We start from the raw sequence: 25,681 nt of genomic DNA on the forward strand, positions 1-25,681 counted from the left end.
AGAGGACTTTGATTGAATCACGGTACAAAATGTCGTTTAGGAAGCATGAGCTTTTATTTCACAGAGACTACTTGTACACACACCTCGTTATCTGAAACCCTCTTCTTAAAAATGGTAAACACAGTCCCTTTATGTAGACTTTCAATATATATATGACAAATAAACCTTGTCTTACGTTACAAGTGTTATAAGCCGTTAACTGATTGAACTTTTTTAATTACGTAAGTGTAAAATTTTCTTCATCTTATAAGCGACCTAGATTGGGGTGGTGGGTGTTATTGTTGCCCAGCTGCTTGCAGTAAATTGTGTTTGAAGATTGAACCGATAATGCTGTGTGTTGCACTGCAGGTCTGCAGCCTGTGTTGATGCTATCAGTGAAGATTGAACTCTAGCCATCGCTGGGGGGTGGTCACACACACACACACAGACAACGGATGACTTAAGATAAGTACACGTTAACACAGAAACAAGCGCAAGAGCTAAAACCTCACAGATGTTATCACAACGACAGATCAGCTTGTGGTTTAACTACGTTCCGATAAATGCAGACTGGTGCAGGTCGTCTTTGTTCGTTTCAGATTAAATCCCCCTACATGCTTTCTAATGTGCTTACGAATGTCAGTGTACCCCAGAATTACACATGAGTCATGGCATACATGCCAGTAAAATGAGCTAATATAAATTTCCTAAAGGTGACTGCGAGGCCTGTGGCACACACCAGCAGTCACTGTTGGGTTCGTGATCTTTGTATCTTTCTTCAGCTGTTTTTAGTCCGTGGATTCAACGTAAAGATTTTACTTGGTGTCAAAACAAAAAAAATCCTCACAGGTGTAAAAATTACAGTTTCAGAAGCTGAAATGTACCGAAATAACTTCGAGTGCAATGTTTACAGTCGTGCCTAAAAAAATGGAGTAAACCTGATGAGGTTAGTAGATTTATATACTGTATATTGTATGGCATTATTAGACTAATACAGAAGCATTAATTGATTGATTCAACTGAATTTTGCTCCTTCAGGTGGAGCACGTTTTGATCATTTTGTATACAATTAAGGGATTTAGTCAGGTTGTGAGCAAAAATTTGGTCCCCGGTTGAATCAGCACATGCAACCATCTTTTCATAGAAGTTGCTCTCGCGTCTGCTGGTGAAACTACTCAAACCTGCTGAAACGTGGGCTTGTTTTAAAAATACACCAAGGCAGAAGTGGTGCTGCACCAACCTGTTTTAAAAGGTAATTCAGTTCTAGATTTTGCTGTTTCTCTGGTTATTATCTCTGAATATCTTTTACCATTTTTACAGATTCAAAGAGTTGTTCAAATGAAAACAAGAGACTGAGAAACACTGGATGACAGTTTTTTTAAGATCTGTATTTAATGAGATTATAAAGATCTTTTTACAGCTTTGAGCTTGAGGCAGCAGAGTAAAAAGCACTTTTGTATTATTATTTCTTTACAGTTCTTGCCCTGCACAAAACATACCTAACACACATCTGATCAGTCACATAAACGTCTAACAGGCTTTTCAGAGAACTTGCATAAATTTTTTTGTTTATTTTTAAGCCAGTTTTATGAAAATACAAATACAAAGCGAAGCCATAAGGCCTTAAAAAAGCAGTCAATTATTAACTAAAGCTGATAGCTGACGATCTTGGTGGCGGCTAGCTGCTGCCTTCAGTGTTGTGGAGCCGATACATGTCCTGAGCCCACTGGAAGCTCTGAGTGTAGCAGATCTTTTTTCCTCTGACAGTGTGGACTCTGCAAAACATGCACACAAAAATCGTTTTATTCACACTGCTTTGATTGAGTTCTTGCAGACGGCCTGTCTAAACTTCACATATCCCTTTTTATACTTTATTCATGACCAGTCCTGTTTGAAAATATCAAACTTACATGTACGCCTTCTTGGGACAGGAGCTGTGCGTCTGGGTGATGAAGGACACCAACTTCACCGGTATTGCATTTATTTTAAAGTTGAAGCAGCAGGTTCCAGGAGCTGTGCTGAACTTTACGCCTTTCGCTGAGAGCAAGGTAAAAGACTAAAGTCAGTATCAACATGTCAGCTGTAAATTTTCAAACAAATGCAAGGAGTCATAAAGATTAAACACTCACGGATGGCATCACAGCAGCAGGCTGCAAGCAGCAGCAGTCCCAGAGAGAAGCAGAGAGTCTTCATGATGCTGAGAGGAGGGATGAGGAGGATCTTCTTCGTCGTGTTTTATCTGATGTTGACCAGCCGTGCATCCAATATAAATCCTATGCCTTTTCTATCTCTGTGATGTCAACCTTTCCGCCCCAAACTCAGAAATCCCCGACACGAAAGCACACTCAAACCACCGCTCGTGCAACTGCGGAAGAAAGTTAGAGTAAGGGGACATTTGACAGATTAGAATCAGCGGAAGTGGGGGAGAGTGTAATCAGTGTTTATATCTGTACAGGTTACCTCTAGTTTTCAGGTTCTTTAACGGGGTTTTAGTAGACAAAGGAAACTGATCACAATCATGCCTGACATTTTGTGTGTGGTTTTCACAAAATTAGTTGTGTTTCCCCAAGCACATGGGGAATAGACTGACTCACAACCCAAATGAGTACCCATCACTAGGCCCGGCTGGAGGTCAAAAAACTCCTGCTGCTTCTACCACAAAGCTTAAAATTTGAGATGTTTTATGCTTACCATAATTAGTCAGCATGTACTGATCTCACTGAACCTGATAAAAACTTACTTAACTGTAGTTGTACCAAATTTAGAGCTACACAAGTGAAAGTGGGGCAACTGACTGTTCCACTGAAATTCTGAGGAAAAAGAAAGAAAGAAAATTATTTGATTGCCGGCTAAATTTGTAGGTTTGCTCACTTGAAATGAAAAGTCTCTGATTTTTATGATAGTTTCATCTTAATGGAGAGAGACAATTAACTGAAAATAAAAAAAACACACACATCACAAAAAAGTTCTAAACTGGTTTGCATGACACTGAGAGAAATGTGAGTATTTGATCCTTTACAGCCCAGCCACAATTCTGACTCCCACAGACTGGCTCTGTGCACACGTGGGAGAGGTCATGAGGTCAAGAGGTCTATATTAATGAATTTACTGGCTAATAGTGAGTGGCTATGGGCTGTGTCCTTATTCACCTCTGTACAGTTTAAAGGGGATAGTTATGTAAAAAATCCCTTCATGGACAGATTTTGTGAATTTTGTTACCAAGCTTTAAACTTTATAATTTCTGCTGTAAAGGTGGTTATTTCTATTTGCAAGTCTTTGGAGGCTGAATCATAGAAACAAGCTTATGTTATTACTCAGGGCAGTGCAGTCTGAATGAAGCATTGGCTTCATTTCCAGCTCCGGTGATTGTGCTGCTAGATACTGTTAACATTGCTGACATAGGGAGGGAAATATACGTTAAGGTTATGTACACAGAGCCTATAATATCGGCTAGAAATTAACTGCAGAACAAGAAACAGTAAATGAGGCTTCAGAGGTCAAATCTCTGTGTCATGGGAGCTGAATTTATTGTAATTGTGGATTAGACTGTCTCGGTCCTACAGGCAGAAATATTTGGTTTGGATTTCTACTTCAGTGATGTTGCCACAGAGAACTGGAAAAAACAACACTCGAGAGTTTTCTAAGAAACTGTGCTGTTTTTACTGTGCAGTTCCACCACATTTTCACTTTGTACTCTGTAGGCAGAGAGCTTTGAAGGTTTCATAACATGACTATTTTCAGATATAGAACCTCTTTTCTGTTGGGTAAACTAGCCCTCAAACCATTCTATCTCCTTGTGTAAAAAGTCAAAGTTCAGGGTTTCTTAGCTAAAAAATTTCATCCAAGCGCTTACAAACAAAGAATAGCAGCTAAAGTTTCTGCCTCCTCCAGGGTGAACTACGTTACAAGCACAACGTGACTCAGTTCTCCTCTCTATGCAAATGTTTCGTGGTGCAGACTGAAGTGATGGAGATTTCATGATGTTCCCAAGATCTTATCAGTGCTGCTTTTAGATGTGTACAAAACCCAGGTTACAGATGCACCCGTAACCTATTTAGATGCATTTCATGCACCTACTTTCAACCGTGCCAGTTTGCAAACCTCAATTTAAGAAACACGTGTTGCCATTAAACACATGCATGTGACACAAAAAACGTACTGTGAAAAAGAAAATGTATAGTGTTTTAATGACGTGTAGACAAAATACATACGCATCAACAGTTTGAAACCACTGTGTTCTATTTTCTTGTCCAGATATACAGCTAGCTGACGAACTTTGTTTGTTTTTTAAGATAAAAGAGTGACTTAAATGTCATTGCTTTCTGGTGCATCACTTGTACTTATTATAGAAAGGGCAAAGGATTCTTAGAGGGAACCCCACAACAGAAAAGCAGAGGATGGATGAGTAAAATTCATCCAGTGCAGTGACAGAAGAGACTTACAAAAATGCACCTGAGGGTGTTCCCTGTTATGAAAGGTGTTTTTTTGTATGTATGTATTATTCCTTTGAATGACAATGACTCCTCTGATTCCCTTATCAAATCTCATTGGCTCCGCTTTGATAGTCACCACCATCTCTTAGCAGCATATGAACCACATTACATTCATGCAACCTTTTGTGCAGATCAGAGAAGTTTCCCGCATTCAGATAATGCCTTTGTAAACGTCCTAATATGTCACATTGTGCACATTCACCTTCAACTGCTTTTATTGACACATTTTCATAACCAGCATACTTATAAATTCCAAAACAAAGGCCACAGCATGAAAACACCTTTACATTCACTGTCTGATGGAGTCGTTCAGCTTTGTGAAATGAAATTTTAATGAAGAATAAAGCAAAATAATACAAGGTGATACAAATGCTTATATAAATGGCATAGTGAAAGTAACTGATAAACCTGGATATATTGAAGCCAAACACACCTCAAAGCTTTGGAGAGCTGCTTAAAGAAAGCCTAAGAGTGCTAACTAAGATAAACTTTGCTCATCAAATGAGGCTCTTTGAGACACAGTCACATCAACCTGGCTCAACATGGCTTAAGGGGAGGTAGGCGGTGTGGAATACTATATGGCCAAACGTATGGGGTCACCTACACATTACACCTACAGGCCATGAAAACCCACAATTTTAATTCCAGAAGAGGAACTCTGGAGTTTCTTAGTCACCAAAACATTGGAGACTTTTTCAGCACTCTGTCTTTGCACTCACTAACCCTGCCATCTAACTTTATGTCGTCTGGCACTTCATGTGGTTCTTCAATGCTCCCATCTTACAGTAAGAGCACCTTCAGATGATTATGGGATATTAATGAGGGAAGACACTTTATCAACTGAGTTTTACATACTGGATTAACATAATTCCCAAATTATGAAGTTGATATTGTGATAATGTAAAAAAAAAAATTTGAAATCAGCATAAAATAAATGTTCTCTATATTCTGCAGCTGTAATTAAGCAGGTAAAGAATAAAGGGGTTAAAATTCCAGCAACAGTTTACAAAGTAACTTTAAATTGACACATTCCACAAAGTCACATTCCAATCTGCATATTTATTTATTTATTTAGGACAGTGCATGTTAATGAACATAAATGTAAAAAAAAATTACATGAATGTAAACATACCAGATTATAGCCAAGGGCTAATTTCCATCTGTTGTCCTTAAGCATAAAAATTGAAAAATATTGAAACCGGAACTTCACGGTCTCAAGATATCTGATAGAACAAGCCCAAACAATCAACTGTCTGTGTCTGTATGTTATTCATATTCCAATGTGTGATATGGCTCCTGCACTGTGTCCTGATAGAAAAAGCTACATTTCCTTTTCCCTCCCTCCAGGACGCCTACTGCACCCACCTCACCCAAAAAGCCCTCTGCATTACAGGTGACTCCACTCATACGTCCAACAACTTTTTCAGTTTGCTGCCATCGGGAAGGAGACTGAAGAGCCTCCGGGCTAGAACCAGCAGACTGAGAGACAGCTTCATACATCAGGCTGTCAGGATGCTGAATTGTCTCCCTGCTCTGTCCCTCTCAACTCTCATGAACTCCAGACCTGCATTCACCTCTTCCCCCTGAACCCCCCAGACATAAGAAACTCTGAACCTTCACCATCGCCCTTCACTGATTCCCTCACCACACTTGCACACAAATTCTTACCCACAAACACCCGGACTGTGTTGAACACTGTTGTTTATATAAGATTGTATTGATCTTTTTATCTTCCTGTTGTTTTAGTGTAACTCTGAGGGCCGTGGCTTGTGTATGATCTGTACATGTGGTTTTTGACAATAAAGCTGACTTTGACTTCTTCAGTACTTTAGTCTTGCTAGCTGAACAGAACTGGAGTGAGCAACAACAAAAAAGAGTAGTGCTTTTTTATGTTAAAAAAAAACGTTTTCAAAAAGTGGCAGGTAATTTCATATTTAACGTTTCAAAAAGCTCAACAAGTGACATTTTACATTTTACAGGTAATGAGCTAAAGTAGTGCATGATTCTAGTACATGATTAGAGAGTGTTGCATAACTTGAATAATTTTTCATTTTCATAGTTTGGGGTCTTTAATTCTTGGTGAATGTATTTGAGTTCAAAGTTCTGCTGAGGTTTCACTCTAAGTGAAGGGTCAACTTGTTTGTTTACTTTATAATCTGTTATATTGGTCTTCCTGTTAATCGTCATATTCAAGGCTCACCTTCAGGTAAAGTTGGCTTCCTGCATTTGGATCCTCATCCTTACTCTCCATCCGCCCTGAAAATTAACTGCTTAGGAATATTTCTGGTCAGAAGTAATTAGACAAACTAACTGTAAATATTAAGCTTCCCTTTAATCCTTTGAGGAAAATGTCTACCTGGACTCTAGAACCCATGCACATCAACAAATGCTGCGTTTCCTCCGTTCAGGTGCTCAGCTAGGCCATTACTGCAGCCACCTCCAGTTTCTACCTTAACCTCTCCTGAGTGTCCTTGTTAGACTTTCTATCACAAAGAAGATTTAAATTGAAAAATAAAACCTTTGATAGAATGAAAATGAAAAATAAAATACCTCAGTAGAGCTTCAAATTCATGATATTTTGCTTCTGAGCCCATTTCTGCTCCTCCTGACCTCACTGACTTCACACTCAAATTCAGTTCCCTGGGTTTATGCTGCAGACATCGGGGACAAGGAAGTGATATTTATAACACTGCAGTGCATTCATCATGGAGGAAAAGACACAGAAATTCAATTTAAATAAATGTAAGTAGCTTAAAAGGGTTATTTATTTTTTAAAACAAAGTCTGTGTACAGTCATATAAATTACTGGGTTATTTGTTTATAACCACGTACTGTATCAGATTAGTTTTTACAATAACAAATATCTAATTCCTTCATTATAATATGCTCGTGTATATTTCTCACTGTGTAAGAGATGGTCTGACTGGACCTACATGGAAAGGTCAACATTTGTCCGTCTGTGGTTTGGTTTTTCATTCCACAATCAGTTTCGAGGTGGGAGGAAATGAATGTAACTCACTGTTTGCGGTTGGAAACGTGCGCTGTGAGTGCACAGGAACTGTCTACAAAGTGTAAGTGTGGAAAAACATACATTTGAAGCATTGTCAGCAGAATCATTTCACACGTCACTGGTTTGCTGTCGGCTCTTGGAGCAAGTTACTTTACAAGGGAAAAAAAGAGCTTTTCACTATAGAGAAAAGCTTGAACTGACTATCACCAAAATAACTTCACCCAAGTACAACAATTCCCTTTTAAATCCAGTCATACTGAACTGCTGAGGAGAAATAATTTAGAAACTTCAACTAATTTGCATTATTATCAACTTTATAAGCTACATCTTCACCATTTGCTGATTCAACATATGGGTTAAAGTGGAATTTGGTAGTTAGAGTAGCAGAAATCCCAAGTTCTGGTGTAGCAGGGCAGGGTGGACCTAAGGCTCCGTTAGAAATAGGTCCCATGATTTCTATGGTCTGCTGCTCCGAGGGGTGCTGCGTTTTATGGATTTGAACCATCAGGGTGGAGTTTAGCAAACAGCATCTGACTTTGAAGCTCGCTTACTTTGCACACAAATATGATTCTACACGATTTCTCCTTTGCAAGTTATACTTTTACTGCCATCGTTTCAATTCAGAGTTCTTTGTCTCTGCCCATTTTAAATTTCACTACTGTCGTGCTGAGGTGAGATGTAACAAAGTACAAATACTCTGTTACTGTGCTTGAGTTCAATTTTCAGGTATCAGTACTTTACTAGAGCATTTATTTTTCTGGCAACTTCTCCCTACATATATAAACAAAGATCTGGACTTTCTCCTCCTTACATTTTTAAAACAGGCTTCTTGCTTTTGGTTTAACACATTTAAGGGGAGTTATTGTTTCATGTTGCTGCAGGCCTTCAAATATCAGAAGATTTGGGCCTAAACAGTTTCATGTCAAAGGCAATCATGTTCCTGTATTAATCACCATGGTCAGGAGATAACATGCACTGGTGTTTTTCGTATTTCTGGCATCACCAGAACCAGTGCAGTTGCCCATAAGTGACGGATGCGGTACTAACTTTACGCAGAGGTGGAAAAAGATACGAAAGACAGAACAGGAAAGGAGGAGGAGAGGCTACACTTAAAGGTAAGGACTGCTCAGTAGTATCTGATCAACTGAAATTTTACATATATGTCCTCATGTTTTTATATTTTCATGTTTTATTTGGTCTTTACATGTGACATTTTTGTATGTTGTGAATCATGCTGAAAAACAAACTGGGGTATGCTAACTTTGTGTTATTTAAAGGTTGCACAAATATACTTTAGTGCAGGATAAACAGGTTGGTTTGCTGTGCTGTCATGGGTTTACACTACACTACACTACACTACTGTGTGACTGGTGCACGGCAGCTGTGATGCTCATGGTCAGGTTACATCAAGTGTAGCACAGTTTCATTAGCTGATGATGCTGAGATTCATTCCATTCATTCCACCTTCATACCAGCTTTATACTGTGTCTAGTATGAAGTTTTCTGAAAGTTACAAAGATGCTCGCCAAGCCTTACCTTTGAAAGCAATCTGCGACACCTACTGGTCATTTTTGTAACTACTCGTTGCATGTATGTCATAGAGCTTTATAATATTTAACAACAGAGTTGGCTGTCTGCAGGACATCAAACAGAGAAATCACATAATAATTAAACGCTGTTCATATATATAGGTGTAGCTTAGATATTTTAAATGGAACCTCAACAATATCAATCAGACAACATACTAGAGACGAGCTCTGAGATCATATTAAGCTAAATATATACGACAGTTGTGTAACAGCAAAGATGTGGTACACTTCATAACTTCCAGGAAGGGAAAGCTTATTACAACCTTATTTACCAAAGTCAGCAACCGTCCGCGCGTTTACTCTGTTTTTACCGTAATATAAACACCTAATTTCCACAAAAGCCGTTTTTACATCAACTAGTAGGAAAACAAATATGTAGATAATCATCGGTGGGTATTTAACTAAAAGAGTTCATCTACTATTTCTGGAGAATGGACGCAGTATCAGATTTTAACGCCCCACAGGAGCCGCACGGCAAAGATCAGATCGGGGCTCTTTATGAATATTTACGGTACTGCAATCGCTCGTTCCTCTGACGTCAGAAGACCCGCTGAAATTCAAAGTTAGAAGAAGAGAGCAAACAACGAGAGGACTGTTTCGTGGTTTCTGTTAGTTAAGGTTGTCCCGTGTAACACCTGTACTTTCTTACGGATATCTTCTCAGGTAAAAAAAAAAAAAAAGGGGGGGAGCCATTTAGAAACAAAACATATAGAGACAAACTCGAGCTACCGGTCTAAGTTTCTGTTGATTAAGTTAACTAATTGGAAGCTAAACTAGCATTAACTTTAGATAGGTTAGCTTGAAAAGAGCTAGCCAAGCTGGCCCAGGGTGTGGATGCGTTCAGCGTGCTAATCTAGTATGTTTTAGCGTGACAGGTTGTTCGGAGACGAGAAGAAAAACTTGGCGTAGATAACTAAGTTGTCGCTGTGTTAAGTAAATGCTTCAGTTTTCGCTGAAGAGCGATGCCAATCAGCCAGCAGTGTTTTTGTTTTTAAAAACGAGCCAAGCTGAAACGGGGCGTTTTCACGTTTAGTTTTAGCTGCGGTAATCTGTGTCATTTAATAATAGAACATTTTTAATTTTGCAAATTTATTTAACTTTGTTGTAGGCAGATAAATGTCACTGAGTTTACTGACCTGATTTTCGAAGCAGGCCTGGTCGGGAGTGAAGCTTGATGGCCATAGACAGGATAAAACTTGGTTATATGGCGGCTATTTGGAAAATCGGTAAAGGCATTAGTCACTGTTGAAATTACAAAGCTAGATTCAATCTGGCATGCAGTTATTTCTTTGGATTTTGATCAGTTTTTTTTTCTGATGTGGCTTGTTTCTATTGAGAAAGTAACTATTGCTAGCTGATACCGCTTTACTCTTTAGTAAATCTGTTCATGGTCTTCGAGTTTTATCTTCAAATCAGTGAAACTGACCTCTTAAAAATACTTATTCAGTGCTTAATGTTTTTGAAGCTCGATATGGAAGCAGGTGAGGAAAATGGCAACAATATGGGCTTGAAGAGACAGAGAGCACCGCTGTCGGATTCAGAGGACAATAACTGCTCAGCACCAGGTTTGTTTGTGGCTTAAACCAATGTCAAGGTTCCTTCTTCTTTATATTTACAAAATATACATATATTTACAAGAAGGAGTCCCTTATGCCTGTCGCCTATGTCTTACTGTGTCAGAGACCAATGACAGTCAGAAGAGGCGCCGTCTGGAAGCGGCCGGTCAGGAGAACCACTGCCCTGAAGCATCTTCCTCTGGACGCCGAGCAGAGCTTGAAACCAAACCCGACACACCAATAGTTCCCTCAGTCCGGTCACGAGTTCAACAGCTCACCCAGAGAAGAGATGGTAAATGACTGTTTTCTGCATACAAGTTCATGCATGCTGAATATGTGACAAAATACTTGACTGATCTGTACAGTACAGTTGTGACAAAACCTTCACAAAGGTGGAATTTATTGCACTACTGGCTTTGTTTGGGTAGCTAACAAACTTCTCTGTTTTTTGGCAGCATTTCAGGTAATGCTTCAGATAGCAGATCAAAAGTCAACTAGATTATTTACAAGCAAGATAAGACCTGCTGTCAAGATGTTGAGTAATTTCTGTTGAGCCCGAGTGACTGTGTGGGAGTTGGATCATTCCTGTAGTTTGTAACAAAGTGTGTTGTATTTTAGGAGGAGCTCCTCCTGCACAGCGGTGCCTCTCGGATCCAGGCGGGGACAGCAAGGGCCACAAAGAGCCTCTCCTTGGTGAGATTACATATGAGCACACCTTCAAAAACCTCTCTATCAACATCACCTGTTATTAACTAACTACAAACAATTTCAGTCTTAAAGACTGAAGCCTAAATAGATTGCTTACTGTAATGACTCCATTAATTAGAGTGTATTACAGAGGGACACAGACTGAAGTTCAGTCCTGACATTGGCCTTACTGCCCGTCCCTGAGTTTGCAACACCCAGCTGCTAAGTTCTAATCTAAAATAACACAACATGTGCAGTGACTGTATGTCAGTAGTGAACATGACAGGTGTTTCTTTTTATGATACATCTGGCTAACATGAGTTATGGAATGATTTAACTCAGAGTTAAATAATTTGTTTTTGAGCAGTAGCTGATTTCCAATCATCTGCTGTCATTTCCATTCACAAATATTTTCTTTTGTTCTTTTGTTACTTTATATTTAAAGCATTACTGTTATTTGCATTATATCTATGCAGTGTTATGGGAGGATGTGCATGACAAGTGTCTATTTCTCATGCACTATTTCTATTAATTTAGCTCATTGGTTCAATTTGATAACCAACAAAAGCTTAAGGCCATCATTCCACCTTGTTAGAGTTATTTAAGGTAATTGGTCTTTAGTACCCCACCTTTGACTTAAACACTGTCTGAAATATTTTCCAGGTGAGGCAGAGTTCAATCAGCGGATGGAGCGATTCAAAATGGCCTCTTTCCAGAGTAGCCCCACCAACACCCCAAGCCCCGCCAACCAATACCCCCGGACACGCTCCAGCTTTGTATCAGTCATCCAACAAAAACTCCAGGGCTCAACTACACCCAGCTCAAAGCAGGTTTCTCGCATCCGCCAGGTTGGTTTAACAGCTTTAATCACTGAAATGCACATTCAACACTCCCATGTGCTGGTTCTTAAAGGGGGAAATTTGTCATTTCTGTTTGTTTATTTATTATTTAAATCTAATACTAAAAAAAACATAGAAAGAAATAATTTTTTTGTAATATTGAAATACTGGATAATTGATTATGCTTGTGATAAATGTCTAAAATCTGATATATTTTCACTGGTCAGGAGCGGGAGCATGAACTGAGTCAGGTGCCGTTTCAGCCCATCGCTGAGAACGCCTGGCTGAAACGGAGCAGCTCAGATTCCGCTTTAGCAGAGGTGAGTTTTCAGACCCTGACGTTCCACCTACAGAGCTCCGATAATAAACTGTCATAGTTTATTATCTGTTATTTTAAAATCGATGGGTAAATTAAAGCTTCGTGCTTGAATTGCCATCAAGTATAGCAGTGTGGATTAGTATCACAGCTGTGAAACAGTAAATAGTAATTGATGCACACAGTCAGTGTCAACAAGAATTCGGCACGTCCTGCTTTGACTAAAACTTTGTTCGGGTTTTAACTCGTTTTTGTGGATTATAGCTTTTGTAAACTGTACTTTTCATTTTTCACTGTTGGTTTTCATAGATTTTTTTTAACATGACAGTTTATATAAACAGGAGAGGACTCCTTGTGGCCCTTCAGGTCCCTCCTCCAGTGTTCCTAGATCAAAAAGGAGAGTGCAGTGGCCTCCCACATGCCTCTGGGATGTGAGTCAGTAGTGTAAAACCCTGCGTTGTCTAGTCACCTGGTATTATGGGCCACATAGACTTGGGCAGAGATCAGTTGATTAAATATGTCTTGAAGCACTGCTGGAGACAGAATTTCATTCCTTACTCTGCACCTTCTTTTCTCTTCTATGGTTTTGGGGATGTTGGCTTGTCACTGCGGTAACAAAGGTCATGTTTGGTGTGCAGTGGTGGATTCATGCACTTCTTGTACATTTGAAGATTGTACAGACTTGCACTGTTCAGCATTATTGCACCCTGTCAATATTTTCTTGGTTCACTTTGTTTAGGGGCTGTTTTTTCTTCCTGTGAATTTTATATTTCATGATTTTTAATTTTTAGAATTCTTTTACAATTTTACTGTCCCTTAATTAAATTAATTTGTTTTTATCTGAACTTTTATTTCCTTTTGTATGTAGTCATCAACATAGTATCATTATAGTCAATAAAACTCCTTCTTATTCTTTAATCCTGTTGTTCTTGATCTTCTGGCAGGATCAAGGTGTCGCTGATGTGAAAGACGGTAGTTTCACTGAACCTCCGACGACAAATGCAGACAGCGCATCTCTTAATATGACAGGTAAGGCTTTGGGTGTCATTTAGATTTAAAATTGAAGCATATATTTTTCTATAATGTGAAACAAAAACAATTCTAATTAGTATTGGACTTCATATGCAACATCTGTATTGGGGCAAACGCATTCGAACAGCACTTATGTACCAGGGATGTAATCTCAGGCCACTTGCCATTTGTTCAATTTGTTTTCGTCTGACCTCATTTTTAAGGAGAAAAGTTTTACATTTCAGAATATTTTGTAAACTCTTGTGTCTGTTATGTAACCAATAATTAGGAATAATGCGACTAATAGAGCACGTTTGATTACATCTTGCAAATTTAATTAATAAAAAAATTTAATTGCAAGTTCATTTCGCATCTAAAATGGTATTTCTTTTCAGTATCAGTACAGATTTTGTGCTCTTTATATAAATGACTCAGTATGTTCAGTAACTGCTCTGAAGGTTTAACAAGTATAAAGCTATAAAAGGTGTGTAGTGATGAGATGCGAGACTCCTGTTTCTCAACAGGTGAGATGACATCCGGTCACTCTGAAGCTCCTGCAGCTTATTCAGAGACTGGAATGCAGAAACGGTGTGTTCTCAGTGAAGAACCCAGACAGACGCAAGAGGCTCTGTCTGCTAATGAAGAAGAGCAGCCAGGTCCCCAACAACCAGAGGGCCAAACTGTGTTAAAGCTTTCTTTTAGCGAGGATCACAGTTTCTTCAAAGCCCCCTCTGGTGAGGATCAGAACATGTCTGACTTAACTGCATCTAATGAGCAAAGCTTCTCTGAATTAACTCTTCCACATGAGTCAAACGTTAAGGAAACATCACAGGAGTCCACAGTAAGTGAACAGGGTAGCTCTGACATGCTGGCCTTTGAAGACGATGAAAAGATGGATAGTTCGTGCTGTAGTGACGGGGAGATTGAACCATCGACAGATGAGGAGTTAAGGATGTGGCGATATCCTCAAAGCACAGTGTGTATGGAGGAAGAATCCGCCATAGATGAAGTACACGAAGCATGTGTGAAGGACGTGCAAGGGGAATCATCCCAAATGAACAAAGAGAAAACAGATGAAAATGAACCCACTGACATCCAGGATGATGGTCCACGTTCTGATGTCTCTACTAAGACCGCTGGCTGTTCTGAAATACAAAAAGATGACAAATCCAAACCAGAAAGCTGTTTAGAAAACTCAATGAGAGGGAAGTGTACTTTAGACCGAGACAAAGAGAGCATGGAGTCATGTAAAGAAGGTAGTCAGGGTCTACTTACAGCAGATAATGATGTTCTTACAATAAAACAAGAGCAGAAAGAAATGGAACTATGCAGTCACGATGATGATGCAGCTGAACAGTCAAAGGAAACCCAGACAGTCTGTATAAAAGAAGAGTCAGACAGCACATGCTCAGATGGAGGCAAACGAGCATTGCCTACTTCTTTTGAAAATGAACAAAATGAGCATGCGGGACTAGAGGGAAATCTAGAAGATGAGGCACAACCTGTGGTAAAGCCCAAGGGCGCATTAACAGAGGCTGATGGAGCTCAGACCTCAGCAGAGATCCAGCCATCTGATCACCTGGAGGTGGGGCAGGAATCTGTCGATGAAAGGGTGAATCTTGACGTTAGTCTGACAGAAGACACTCACAAGCGAGGAGAGAGCTCAAAGAAGGTTTCCTTTATTCTGGAGCCCGAGTTCATCAACAGCTCAGGGGTGTCTGACAACAATACCTCTACAGAAACCGCCCTGTCAGGTGAGGGCAGTGTGAGCACCTGAGGACACTTTAGGAGAGGTGGAAACTCACGGGTGAAAGAGTCTGTTGGACATGAGGTGCATGTTTTGAAAGATTATGGTATTGGTCCATGGTGCACAAATACACGGGTGGTTTTTGTCTAGATTGAACAATTACAATTATTTCATCAGAGCTGTGCTGAGAAGAACGTACGAAATGATTTGTTTGATGTCTAAAACACAGATTTGCTATTTGCACAGAAGCATTTGAAGTGTCAGAAAATGATTCAAAGTGATTTCATACATTTGTGATATTTTTCAGATACTGAAGTGAGCTTTCGTGAGGAGACCAACACTGGTGAAATTATCGATCAGATGTTCGAGGAGGTGCTCGAATATGCTGAAAGGATGGAAGGCCCTGAGGATCACGACAGTGGTATTGGGGCTTGCTCCGTCGAAAATGATAAGATGGAGACGGAGAAGGAAAAAAGTGAAGAAGAGGGAGAGGCCAAAGAGGAGAAGAGTGATGAGAGTGATAAGGTTGATGGCATCAGGGATGAGCTGCTCAACTTTCCTCCCACTGGCATCCTCTCTCCTCTCAGCAAGTCTGTAGAGGCTGTGGTCACCCCACTGGTAAGATTTATTCCAGTCTATAGAAGCTACACTCAGAAGCTGAAAGAGTTGGTGTCCTCCACTAGCAGACAGCATTAACGAGTGCCCTGTAAACAACACAACTTATGACATGTGTGCTAATGTTCCTACAACAGCGACTGGCCGCAAGCCAGGAGCCCATCCCTCCTTTGCTCCTGACGCCAGAGGAAACTAGCGCCCATCCTGCTGAATCTGCTCCCCTGTACAGGTAATCACAGCAGTTACATGGTCATACACAAATACAGGTTATAATAAATCCCAGCTGTTATCTTTTCACAGTCAAACTGTTGCCAAACGTAAAGAGTAATAGTAATACATCCATCCATCCATCCATTCGCTTCCGCTTATCCTTTTCAGGGTCGCGGGGGGCGCTGGAGCCTATCCCAGCTGTCATAGGGCGAAAGGCGGGGTACACCCTGGACAGGTCGCCAGTCTGTCGCAGGGCTAACACACAGGGACAGACAACCATTCACACTCACATTCACACCTAGTGACAATTTGTATTATCCAATTAACCTATCCCCACAAACTGCATGTCTTTGGACGGTGGGAGGAAGCCGGAGTACCCGGAGAGAACCCACGCAAACACGGGGAGAACATGCAAACTCCACACAGAAAGACCCCGGCCTGATGTTGGAATTGAACTCAGGACCTTCTTGCTGTGCGGCAACAGTGCTAACCACCGTGCCACCGTGCTGCACAAATGTAATAGTAATACATTTGTGTTCAAATTGTTTAAAAACCCAAATGTTCAGAGCTTTGAGATACTCCAAAAGATGCTTACAGAGTTGGCTCATAAAATATAAAGTGAGCTCTGAAGCTGTAAAGCAGGGGTGTCTAACTCCAGGCCTCGAGGGCCGGTGTCCTGCAGGTTTTAGATATCACCCTGGGTCAACACACCTGAATCACATGATTAAGGAAGTAATTTAGCCATTTAAATCAGCTGTGTTGGATCAAGGACACATCTAAAACCTGCAGGACACCGGCCCCCGAGGCCTGGAGTTTGACACCTGGGGTCCGTTCTTCGTACCTGGCTAAGTAAGTTAGCTGGATTTGATTGTTGACGATTTCGTGTGATCTTGGATCGTTCGGTTCCCCGAAGCTCATCCGGGACTTGCTGTCATAGCAACAAAGCGTAAACCTGCTCGGGAGCAGGCTCACTTTATGTAAACAAGATTAGATCGCGGCCACTCAGGTATGTCCGCTTCATTTATACGAAAGCAACAGCGATATTTTACCACTGTTTTACCATAAATAAATAACATCAATGTAACTAAAGTTAATGCAGCACTTGATCCTTTTATTGATTCCATACAGATACATACAGGTCATTTCCTAAAAAAAAAGGGAAATATACTATTAATCATTCTATTTCATGTATTTGATTATTTCAGATGTAATTCACAGTTCGGAGTAGTAATAGTAAATTACTTCATGTAAGCAAGATGACCACGGCTATAAAAGCGAAGGTGGATTTGGGAAGTCTGTCGCAGCCATGTCCTGTCCGTATACGCGAGCAGCCCATTGCGGAAGGTGCAAGATTGATAAGGAGAGTCCTCAGAATTCAGCATATATTGCGGGACAGACAGGATCCTTTAGCTCAGCGCGACAGTGTGCTCATTGAGAGATATCGATTTTCCCGTGAGGGTATTATTCACTTAACCAACTTGTTGACGAGGGGGTGCAGGACCACCACCTGTCTTTTTTTGCTCTGCCCTTTTCTTGGTTGCTGTTATAAACAAACAGATTATTTCAGGGTCTCTTTTCAAGAGACTAAAAGCAATATAAGTGATAAATATTACCATTCTGTAGAATTTTCTTATATTTCACTTTTACTTGTTCCCATGTTCTAGTGGGTCCTGTTGTGGCTCTAATGTGAAAGAGGATATAATGTAATATAATATAATAAATTTACCCTACCGCCTACTGGTGTTGGCCAGAGGGGCCGATGGCGCGATATGGCAGCCTGGCTTCTGTCAGTCTGCCCCAGGGCAGCTGTGGCTACAACCGTAGCTGCCTCCACCAGTGTGTGAATGTGAGAGTGACTGAATAGTGGCATTGTAAAGCGCTTTGGGTGCCTTGAAAAGCGCTATATAAATCCAATCCATTATTATTATTATTAAATTACTTACAAGTTTAATTTTTCAGCAACTTTCTGCCAGCCCTCTCTCCTTGCTTTTGCAGCCTTTGCAGTGTTCCCTTGCGTTTTAATTAAACTCTGAAACTCCTGAAATCCCTCAATCAAGAGTTCTTGCTCTGCTGCCGAAAAATACTGAGCGCGCTCCTTCGACATTTTCGCCGACCAATCAAAGGGTTGCCGATCAATGTTTCTACTATCGATGCGTAGCCCCTGTTAAGCCACCCAGTGATCTCACATTACTTCATCCAGCTATACTAATCGTCAACAACAGGTGTGTTCGGAGAACCGGAATAGCGAGTTCAAAGTTAGCGCGATGATTTGATCTTGGATGTAGTAAGCGAGGTACGAAGAACGGACCCCTGTGCTGTAAAGGATAGAAGTTTTTGTTTGTTTGTTTTTTTGGTACAGCCTTGGCAGTAGTCACTAATCTCCATACATTTACACCACTCTCTAGTTCCTCATAAAATGGGATAATTCCTCCAAGTTATTAAAACAGAAAAAAACTATCTGATCCAAATTCAGGATCATGAACATTTTATCAGTTTACAGCAGTTACACTGCAATAATGTCATTATCAGATCTCACAGTGGGCTCATTTGCACAGTCTGAGGTCTGTTAGTAAAAACGACTGAGTCAGTCTGCACCAACACATGAGATTGTGCTCTTCAGCAGTCTGGTGGGGTTGTTGGTGCCTAATGTGTAACGAATCAAATCTACATGTTGTGCATGTTCAGAAAGCTCCATGATGCTTTACCCACACTGTTCTGTGAACTCTTGAACTGTGCCAGCACTCACACATTGTTTCTCAAACATTGTTATCCTTATGTTAATGTTTGTTTGTTCTCTGGTTGTCAGCATCGATGCCTACCGCACACAAAGGCAGAGTAAGCTTCCCATCGTTCAGAGCGTCACTCCGGGGGTTCAGAGACGGGCTGAAGAGACACCCAAGCCTCAACCGCCTGTCAACATCAAGGAGAAAATAACGGTGTGTAGTTTGCTTTGACTAGTTTAGAAAAACACTGATATTACGGAAGGCTAAGCTCAATATTGTCCAACAACTTACCTGTCCTGAAGTTTACACAGGGAGTAACAGAAATTTGAAGTCTTTCTCCATTTCAACAAATGGAGCAGGACTAAATCAGTAGAGCAATGAATTTAAAAAGCTGAAATTATGTTTAACTCGACATTCATCTGGTCTAAATTTCAAGCATGTGGAATGTTTTAATGGAGACTTTTATGCAGAGGAACTTAATACTTTCGAACGTGATCGCCCCTCATAACACTCTTATGTTATTTGTATCTGGAACTGTAGTGCAACAAAATGTTTCTTAAAGAGTGAGAACCCCAAAAACTGTGGAACCTTTTGAATATATTACATGTATCAGTGATGCTCTGGGTTTGGTCGATTGTGTCCAGGCTCTTAATGAAGAAGCTGGGAAACTGCAGACTGTGATTAACCAGACGCTGCAGGCCCTGAACTGCTGTACGGATGAGGAGCACGGGCGAGGCTCACTGGAGGAGGCCGAAGCCGAGAAACTGCTGCTGGTCTCGTGTATGTAGACTGCAAGATTTTAAACCACCGCATCTTTGTTCAGCATAGAGTCAGGAATGCTTCTTCACATAAGCCACTTTCATTCCTGTCATCTAAGCTTCTTCTCTGCAGCCGTTATTGGTCATTCATTGGTCTTTAAGATTAGGAACCAGTCAAAACTGACAGTGTGATATCCACAACTGTCAATTCTTTGCTGATATGTTATAATATTTATCTATTTTGTCTTCCTTGCATTTATGATATATTTTCTGTTTCAGGTGAGAAGCGCTCTGCCCTGCTGGCTGAGGTGGCCAGACTGAAGGAGGAGAGGAGCTCAGAATCTGGAGAGGCAGCAGTGGAGGACAGTGAATCTATTTCCCAGCAGCCCTGCAGAGGCACTGTCAGCATCACAAACATCCAGCTGCCGCTCAAGGTGGAATATGTCTGCTCCTCACACAACCGTGCAGGTACCGCAGCTGAGAAGATTTCTGCCTTTGTTTGGTTTTTAATGGCTTCACTCTTAACATTCACGATGTTGTTTTTGTTTGTCATTTAGGTCGACCAAGTCACTACTTTTTTGTTCTTATCCGCTACGGACCCTGCAACATCGTCGCCACCCCTCTGGCCACAGCTGCAGATGCTCAGAACGGAGACACCATCTCCTTCCCCACATCTGTCACTATGTAAGCTGCATTTCATCAACTACTCTTAAACTGGAACAAATGTTTGTGGCCTTTGACCTTATGTGACGTTTCATGTTGCGGCTCTGAAACAGCATTTTGATTTCTCATTTTGTGACTCTGGTAATTGATATGCAAAGTATCCTAATGCATTGCATTGCTTCGTCTTAATGTTTCAGGAAGGATATTCGCTCATCCTTTGAAATTGATGTGGAAGTCTACAGCCTGGTCAGTCACAATCTATAGAGCTTCATTTTCTATGACTATTTACATTATACACGTTTTAAATCATTATAAACCTTTCATGTGCGTTAACTGTGAACTGGTGATGTTGCAGCCAGATGTGCTAATGTAATACACACATCTGTAGTGTATCTAATGGATTAGCTGAAGAGACTTGGTTGGATTGTTTGCTGCAGCATTGCAGGCATGTCTCTGTGGTATCTGATGGAAGGCTGTTGTAAGCTGGCGTGCTGTTAGTTGGCGATCCTGTAGGGAGAGGGGCCGTCCTGGAGTCCTCCCACCTAAATACAGAAGCCACTGTTTTTTCTTTATGTGACAGCTCATGAGATTTACTTCAGTTATAAGTTCTGAAGCCAGGGGAGACTAACTAATGCCTATCAGTAATCGGAGTGTAGTTGAACAGCTGTGGTCGTTCAGCATTAGCAGCAGGATTGTATAAGGCTCTGGTTAGGCTGCCCTTTGCTTGGGTGTGTGCTGGTTTTAAAGGCAGTTTAAGGTGTGCTGCATTAGGCCTAGTGATTTGTTTTTTAATGACCTTCTTACTGCTCAATATACCAAATGTGTAAAATATGTATTATTATTATTTTTGTGTTTGTGTTGATTTTAAATGTGGAGTGTTGTTGTCTAAAACTGAAATTACTTTATATTTTTATTATGTTGTTTTTCTGCCATCTAGTCCCAAACCTCAGCCAGTAACTGCACCATGGAGCGGGCCTCCACCAAGCCACGGGTAAGCTGGTCATTTCTGAGCTCACTGCATGTTTATATATACAATGTTTAAATTCATTAATGTTGCCTTCTCATGTGCAGGTCACTCCAAGAAAGCTTCTGAACACTCTCACGGTGAGGTTTCAGTTTTATTTTTCATCAAATCGTGGTTATACTTTGAGTTTTACTCTTATTTATTCATTTGTCTTATTTTCCAGCAGAGATCCAGCGTCAGTTCAACATGTAAGTTGTTTTATTTTGGTCACTAATTTATTTTATTTTGTCAGTGCATAAAGAGCAGCATGGTTACAGGTCTTCAAATGTCTTAAATGCATATTTATAACCAAAGGCCTTAAAATGTTTTATATTGGCTTCAGTTGGAGTATAGTTTCCATTTTCTTTAGTATTTCTTTAGCTGGATCCTAAATTTTATTTTCATGAAGTTCACTGTTAAGTCTTAGACTGAACTTGATTTTTAGCTGTAAGTGCATGCTTATTGGGGTGTATTATTATCTATGTTATTGTAGGGTCTTTATCTTACAATATAAAGTGCCTTATGTTTTGTTGTGATTTGGCGCAATATCAATAAACTTGACTTGAAGCATAAACACCCCGATGAGGCTTCAGTTCGTCCTGTTTCACTCTTTGAACAAACTGGCACAAAGATGGTTATAATGGTGGTTGGTGATATACTTCCAGCTCTAAGTGTTGCACATTAGTCATGTTTTTGCTTTTGCTCCTTCAGCTGCTGCTCCTCCTCTCATCACCCGTCGCTCCAGTAACTTTTGTCTGGTCGGCTCTCATAAGATCACGTTGGCCTCACTGGGACACAGCAAATTCCCCCTGGATAAGGTAAGATTGTGTCTGTTGCTGGGGTGAACACTGAGGAGGACTGTTGGTGAAAGCCTGTTCAACATTTTTACAAATATTTTATTATTCAGCAACTCTGGAACCTAGTGGAAATGTGAGTTTTGGTAAAGAGAAATAGGACTTGGCGATGGAAACTTGTCTTTGAAAGTTTGAGAAGTAAAAAATAAGATGAATACAAATGGAAGCTTCTTTTGTCTGTGTAGTTGTGTAAATGTGAATTTGCTGATTGAGTGATGCAGCTGAATAAAAGCACTGTCTTTGGGATTTGCCGCTGCCTGAGAGGAAGAAGCACAGTGCTGCAAACACTACCCCGCATGCTTTCCCCCTTTTGATTTGTTATTACTCCACACATGCACGGGCCCACTGGTGATGTAACGTGTCTGTGTCCCTCCCCCTCTTTTCTTGCTTCTTTCACTCAGATGAAACTGGATGGCAAAGTCAGGAGGCTGCTGGGAGATGAATTTCAGGAAAAGGTTTCACTTTTTCACAATTCTGTCACCCCTCCACCTCTCTGAAAACGCACCTATTTCATAATTCATAAAAACCTTCGAGGGTTATTTGTAAATAACTTTGCTGTCACTTTAGATAAGAAAGAACTTGAACGAATCTCAGAAATTAAAGGCTATCCATTATGTTGCCATTTTGAATGTGAAACTTGTTCTTAAGGACATAAAGTGATCTCAACTCGCTGATACATATTACTGCATGTGTAGTCAGTGTACATGTTCTTACATTTCTCTCCTATATTCTTGATTCCTGCAGATTGAAATTATCTTTACTCCGTGGAAAACGGCAGCATTCGCTGTCGAAGTGACCACTGCCGGTCATCTGTTAGATTATGTGTAGAAAAGCATGTTGGGATGTATTTGAAATGCTGTTTTCTGTTACCACCATTTAAAATCCTGCCAGTCTGACACTGTGTGCCCCTCCCTGTCCTTTTCTGGCTTTAGGTGCCCTTTCTTTCCCCTCTAGAGGGCAACATCTACCTGCAGCTGGAGAGCAAGAGCCACTCTGACGTCCAGCACCAAGGCTTCCTGGTCAGGAATTTTATATATTTTTATATTAAAGAAAAACCTGAGTATGTCACAGAGAGATTTATCTTAGCAGGATATTTTCTTGGGTGTTTTACTTTATTCTTCCATTCTCACTCACACTCCGTCTGCCGCTCTGTAGCAGATGCAGCTGGTTCAGTGTCACGATGCTGAGCTCACAGAGGCTGCAGACCAGAACAAAAACTCCTGTTTCCAGCTGGCAGCTATGATTCATGTTAGCATAGGTGGAGACTTCCTGAAACTGTGCTTAAGCGCTTTGTCTGAAAATGAAAAAATTCTCTCATGCCATTTAACAACTAGTTTCTAAGCCAGCCACGCAGATGAATCACGAGTGTGATCTGGAAGCTTGAAGCCTTCGTTGCGTGAGCATCAGATAATTTGGACCAGTGAGTCAAATCAAAGACAAAGTGCCAGGCACACATTAATGTTCCAGATATCAAAGGGGAAAAATTTTGAAATTGAAGTCATGTCTCAGTTTCTTAAAGTCACATTGCAGGGAGTGCAGATATCCTGCCTCAGCTAAATTTTATACTCATCAAATCATTTTCCTCTAAATTTAAACGCCTGTTTTCACTGCATTGTTGCTGTGTTTGTGTTCCCAGACGATGTTCGAGTTGATCAGTGGGTATGGGGTCTGGCATCGCTGCTTTTTTGTCCTGGAGGAATGCAACCTGTACTACTGGAACTATCCAAATGACAGAGAAACAAAGGTATGAACGAGCAGGTTTATTACATAGATGTGAAATATGGAAGTTCCAGCCCATAAAAATCAAAAAGCATATCTGATTTAAATTTTGCCATCTCTTCAGTGTCATCTTCTTGTGCATGTCTGAGTAGCGTCTGGGGGTGGGTGCTATTTTTAGGTTTCGCAGTGGAAGTTTATGACTGTGCTACTGCGATGCCTGCTTGCTGCAGTGTCAAAACTTTTAAACGGACTTTTCTGTTTTCAGCTCTAGCTCCAATCAGCAGTGGTTAGCACCCTGACATTTTAAATCTAAGAAACTGTTACATTAATAAAACGTGAATAATTAGTTTTAGGGACTGCTGTTTGTGGCTCTAACTAGCAAGGTAAGCAACTTAAATGTAAAAGTTGACCACCTGCACAGGCACTCATGAGAAGGCGACTCTGAAGGGCGTACCCTGTAACTGGCCAAGTTTAATTGTTGCCATCAGTGACCTTAAATCGGTCTTTTGTGTTCAACTTCTAAGGAGGCAGAAGGCAGCATCTCTCTCTCCAGCTCACAGAGTCAGTGCGTCAGGCCTGTCAAGAGGGAGTTGTGTGCTCGACCTTTCACCTTTGAGCTGGTAAGCAGCGTATCGCAGCAGGAGCAAGACCTCAGCCAGGATGCCGCAGCCAAGTAAGTAGGAATTTAACGACCCCGACTCCCTGAAAATGAGGTCTTTGCTTGCACAAACAGACAGAAACATTAGAGCGAAGTGTTTAATGTGTTGTTGTCAGCCTACTTTCAGTGTGAATCACAGCTGCAAACGGACTTTTTCACTTTTATCCAGCAGGAAAAGCTCAGGTTTAACTGTCAGGACCTCTGTTCTGTGCATGATGGCTCGTTTTGCTTGCTTGTTGGAAAAATTAAGAGAATTAAGGCTTTGCTCACAAAATTGAGCTCATCTACTTTTCTCACTGATTAATTTTGTTTGACTGGTTTACACATTTAAGCCAGTCTATTCCACATTTGTTTACAGTGAGCATGACGCATGACGTTGCTCTTCTGGCTGCACCCAGCTAGTGATGTCACAGTGGGTGTTGTGTTTTTGACAGCTGATGGGAAACACCTTTCGGTGACACCACTCACTGGGTGGAGGCTGGACACTAATAGCTGCACACAAACTGACGAAGGCCTTTCCTGTTTCAGGTGTTGGTTTTCGGCAGACACCAAGCAGGAGAGGTTGGACTGGATGGAGAAGCTCAACCAGGCTCTTTTGGACTTTCACACGTGGAATCGAACCCAAACAGAGAGTCAGCAGGCAAACACGTCCAGCAGTGGGAACCTGAGGGAGAGTATACTGTAACACATCACTAAGACACCTGCTGGGATGTGCTTCAGGGTTTACTCTTCATCTCAGAGTGTTTGCCTCGCTGACATGTGTCTCGTTGATTTATCTTTGGGAGATTTTTTTTTTTTCCTTGTATGTGTTTCTTTTTAACCTGAATCCAAACACTTTTGTTTGGTTCCCAAGTCACAGCTGTCTGAGTATTTACATTTTTTATATATATATATCTATGTTTTTGTGGCAATCAGCTGCTTCAGCCTCTGCTGGTAATAATAAAGGGCACTTTCAGTATCTGAGATGACTCTTGCCTTATACCCTCATATATGTTTCTGCTATAATTTGCATTTATTTGGATTCAGATTGTATTTTTTGTATCATTTAAATGGGAAGGCTAAAATTTATATAGAGACACTAATAAATATATACAGGTATAAATCTTTAACTGTAGTAATCTGGGATTTCGTGTTTGAAATGGACAGAAACACTAATAATTAAAACTGTAGAATTAATTTTGGCTGGTGTTGAATGGGAGTAAGTAATGTAAAATCTATTCTCGGCAGGCGTTCAGACCTCTCTACTGACAG

The 25,681-nt window shown here is 40.6% G+C and overlaps 2 protein-coding genes across 11 annotated transcripts; one reads left to right on the plus strand and one right to left on the minus strand.

Moving 5' to 3' along the window:
* Positions 1-1,346: 1,346 nt before the first annotated feature.
* Positions 1,347-2,344, minus strand: LOC309710528 (monocyte chemotactic protein 1B-like). Its single transcript, XM_082540087.1, has 3 exons — positions 2,109-2,344; positions 1,890-2,016; positions 1,347-1,754 (listed from the first exon to the last, which is right to left on the minus strand). The coding sequence occupies exons 1-3, from the start codon at positions 2,170-2,172 to the stop codon at positions 1,658-1,660; spliced, it is 288 nt and encodes a 95-aa protein (XP_082396213.1). The 5' UTR covers positions 2,173-2,344; the 3' UTR covers positions 1,347-1,657.
* Positions 2,345-9,355: 7,011 nt separating this feature from the next.
* Positions 9,356-25,323, plus strand: anln2 (anillin, actin binding protein 2). 10 transcript variants are annotated; one of them, XM_082540073.1, is made up of 26 exons: positions 10,011-10,115; positions 10,224-10,297; positions 10,537-10,636; positions 10,752-10,919; positions 11,246-11,320; positions 11,978-12,162; positions 12,381-12,473; positions 12,811-12,900; positions 13,414-13,498; positions 14,005-15,234; positions 15,535-15,845; positions 15,980-16,071; positions 18,859-18,988; positions 19,420-19,555; positions 19,813-20,001; positions 20,091-20,217; positions 20,394-20,442; positions 21,134-21,187; positions 21,268-21,300; positions 21,384-21,408; positions 21,911-22,017; positions 22,455-22,508; positions 22,986-23,072; positions 23,690-23,797; positions 24,297-24,445; positions 24,959-25,323. In XM_082540073.1, the coding sequence occupies exons 3-26, from the start codon at positions 10,543-10,545 to the stop codon at positions 25,113-25,115; spliced, it is 3,828 nt and encodes a 1,275-aa protein (XP_082396199.1). In that variant the 5' UTR covers positions 10,011-10,115; positions 10,224-10,297; positions 10,537-10,542; the 3' UTR covers positions 25,116-25,323. The 10 variants fall into 10 exon arrangements, with proteins under 10 accessions (XP_082396203.1, XP_082396197.1, XP_082396202.1 ...); XM_082540071.1 differs by lacking the exons at positions 10,011-10,115; positions 10,224-10,297 and adding an exon at positions 9,357-9,734; XM_082540076.1 differs by lacking the exons at positions 10,011-10,115; positions 10,224-10,297 and adding an exon at positions 9,358-9,734 and having other exon boundaries at positions 21,387-21,408.
* The last annotated feature ends 358 nt before the right edge of the window (positions 25,324-25,681 follow it).

The sequence above is a fragment of the Aulonocara stuartgranti genome, assembly GCF_965226115.1.
Source record: "Aulonocara stuartgranti genome assembly, chromosome: 7".
NCBI classification, from domain to species: Eukaryota; Metazoa; Chordata; class Actinopteri; order Cichliformes; family Cichlidae; genus Aulonocara; species Aulonocara stuartgranti.

What these genes read in the sequence shown, in the direction of transcription:
- LOC309710528 (XM_082540087.1), bottom strand. Translation starts at nt 2,172, where the DNA reads ATGAAGACTCTCTGCTTCTCTCTGGGACTGCTGCTGCTTGCAGCCTGC. An exon ending in CTGCTGCTGTGATGCCATCC is followed by an intron (nt 2,017 to 2,108) that starts GTGAGTGTTTAA and finishes CCTTGCTCTCAG; the next exon opens with CGAAAGGCGTAAAGTTCAGC. An exon ending in TGTCCCAAGAAGGCGTACAT is followed by an intron (nt 1,755 to 1,889) that starts GTAAGTTTGATA and finishes CATGTTTTGCAG; the next exon opens with AGTCCACACTGTCAGAGGAA.
- anln2 (XM_082540071.1), top strand. Translation starts at nt 10,543, where the DNA reads ATGGAAGCAGGTGAGGAAAATGGCAACAATATGGGCTTGAAGAGACAG. An exon ending in ATCCAGCGTCAGTTCAACAT is followed by an intron (nt 21,409 to 21,910) that starts GTAAGTTGTTTT and finishes TTGCTCCTTCAG; the next exon opens with CTGCTGCTCCTCCTCTCATC. An exon ending in AGCCAGGATGCCGCAGCCAA is followed by an intron (nt 24,446 to 24,958) that starts GTAAGTAGGAAT and finishes TTCCTGTTTCAG; the next exon opens with GTGTTGGTTTTCGGCAGACA.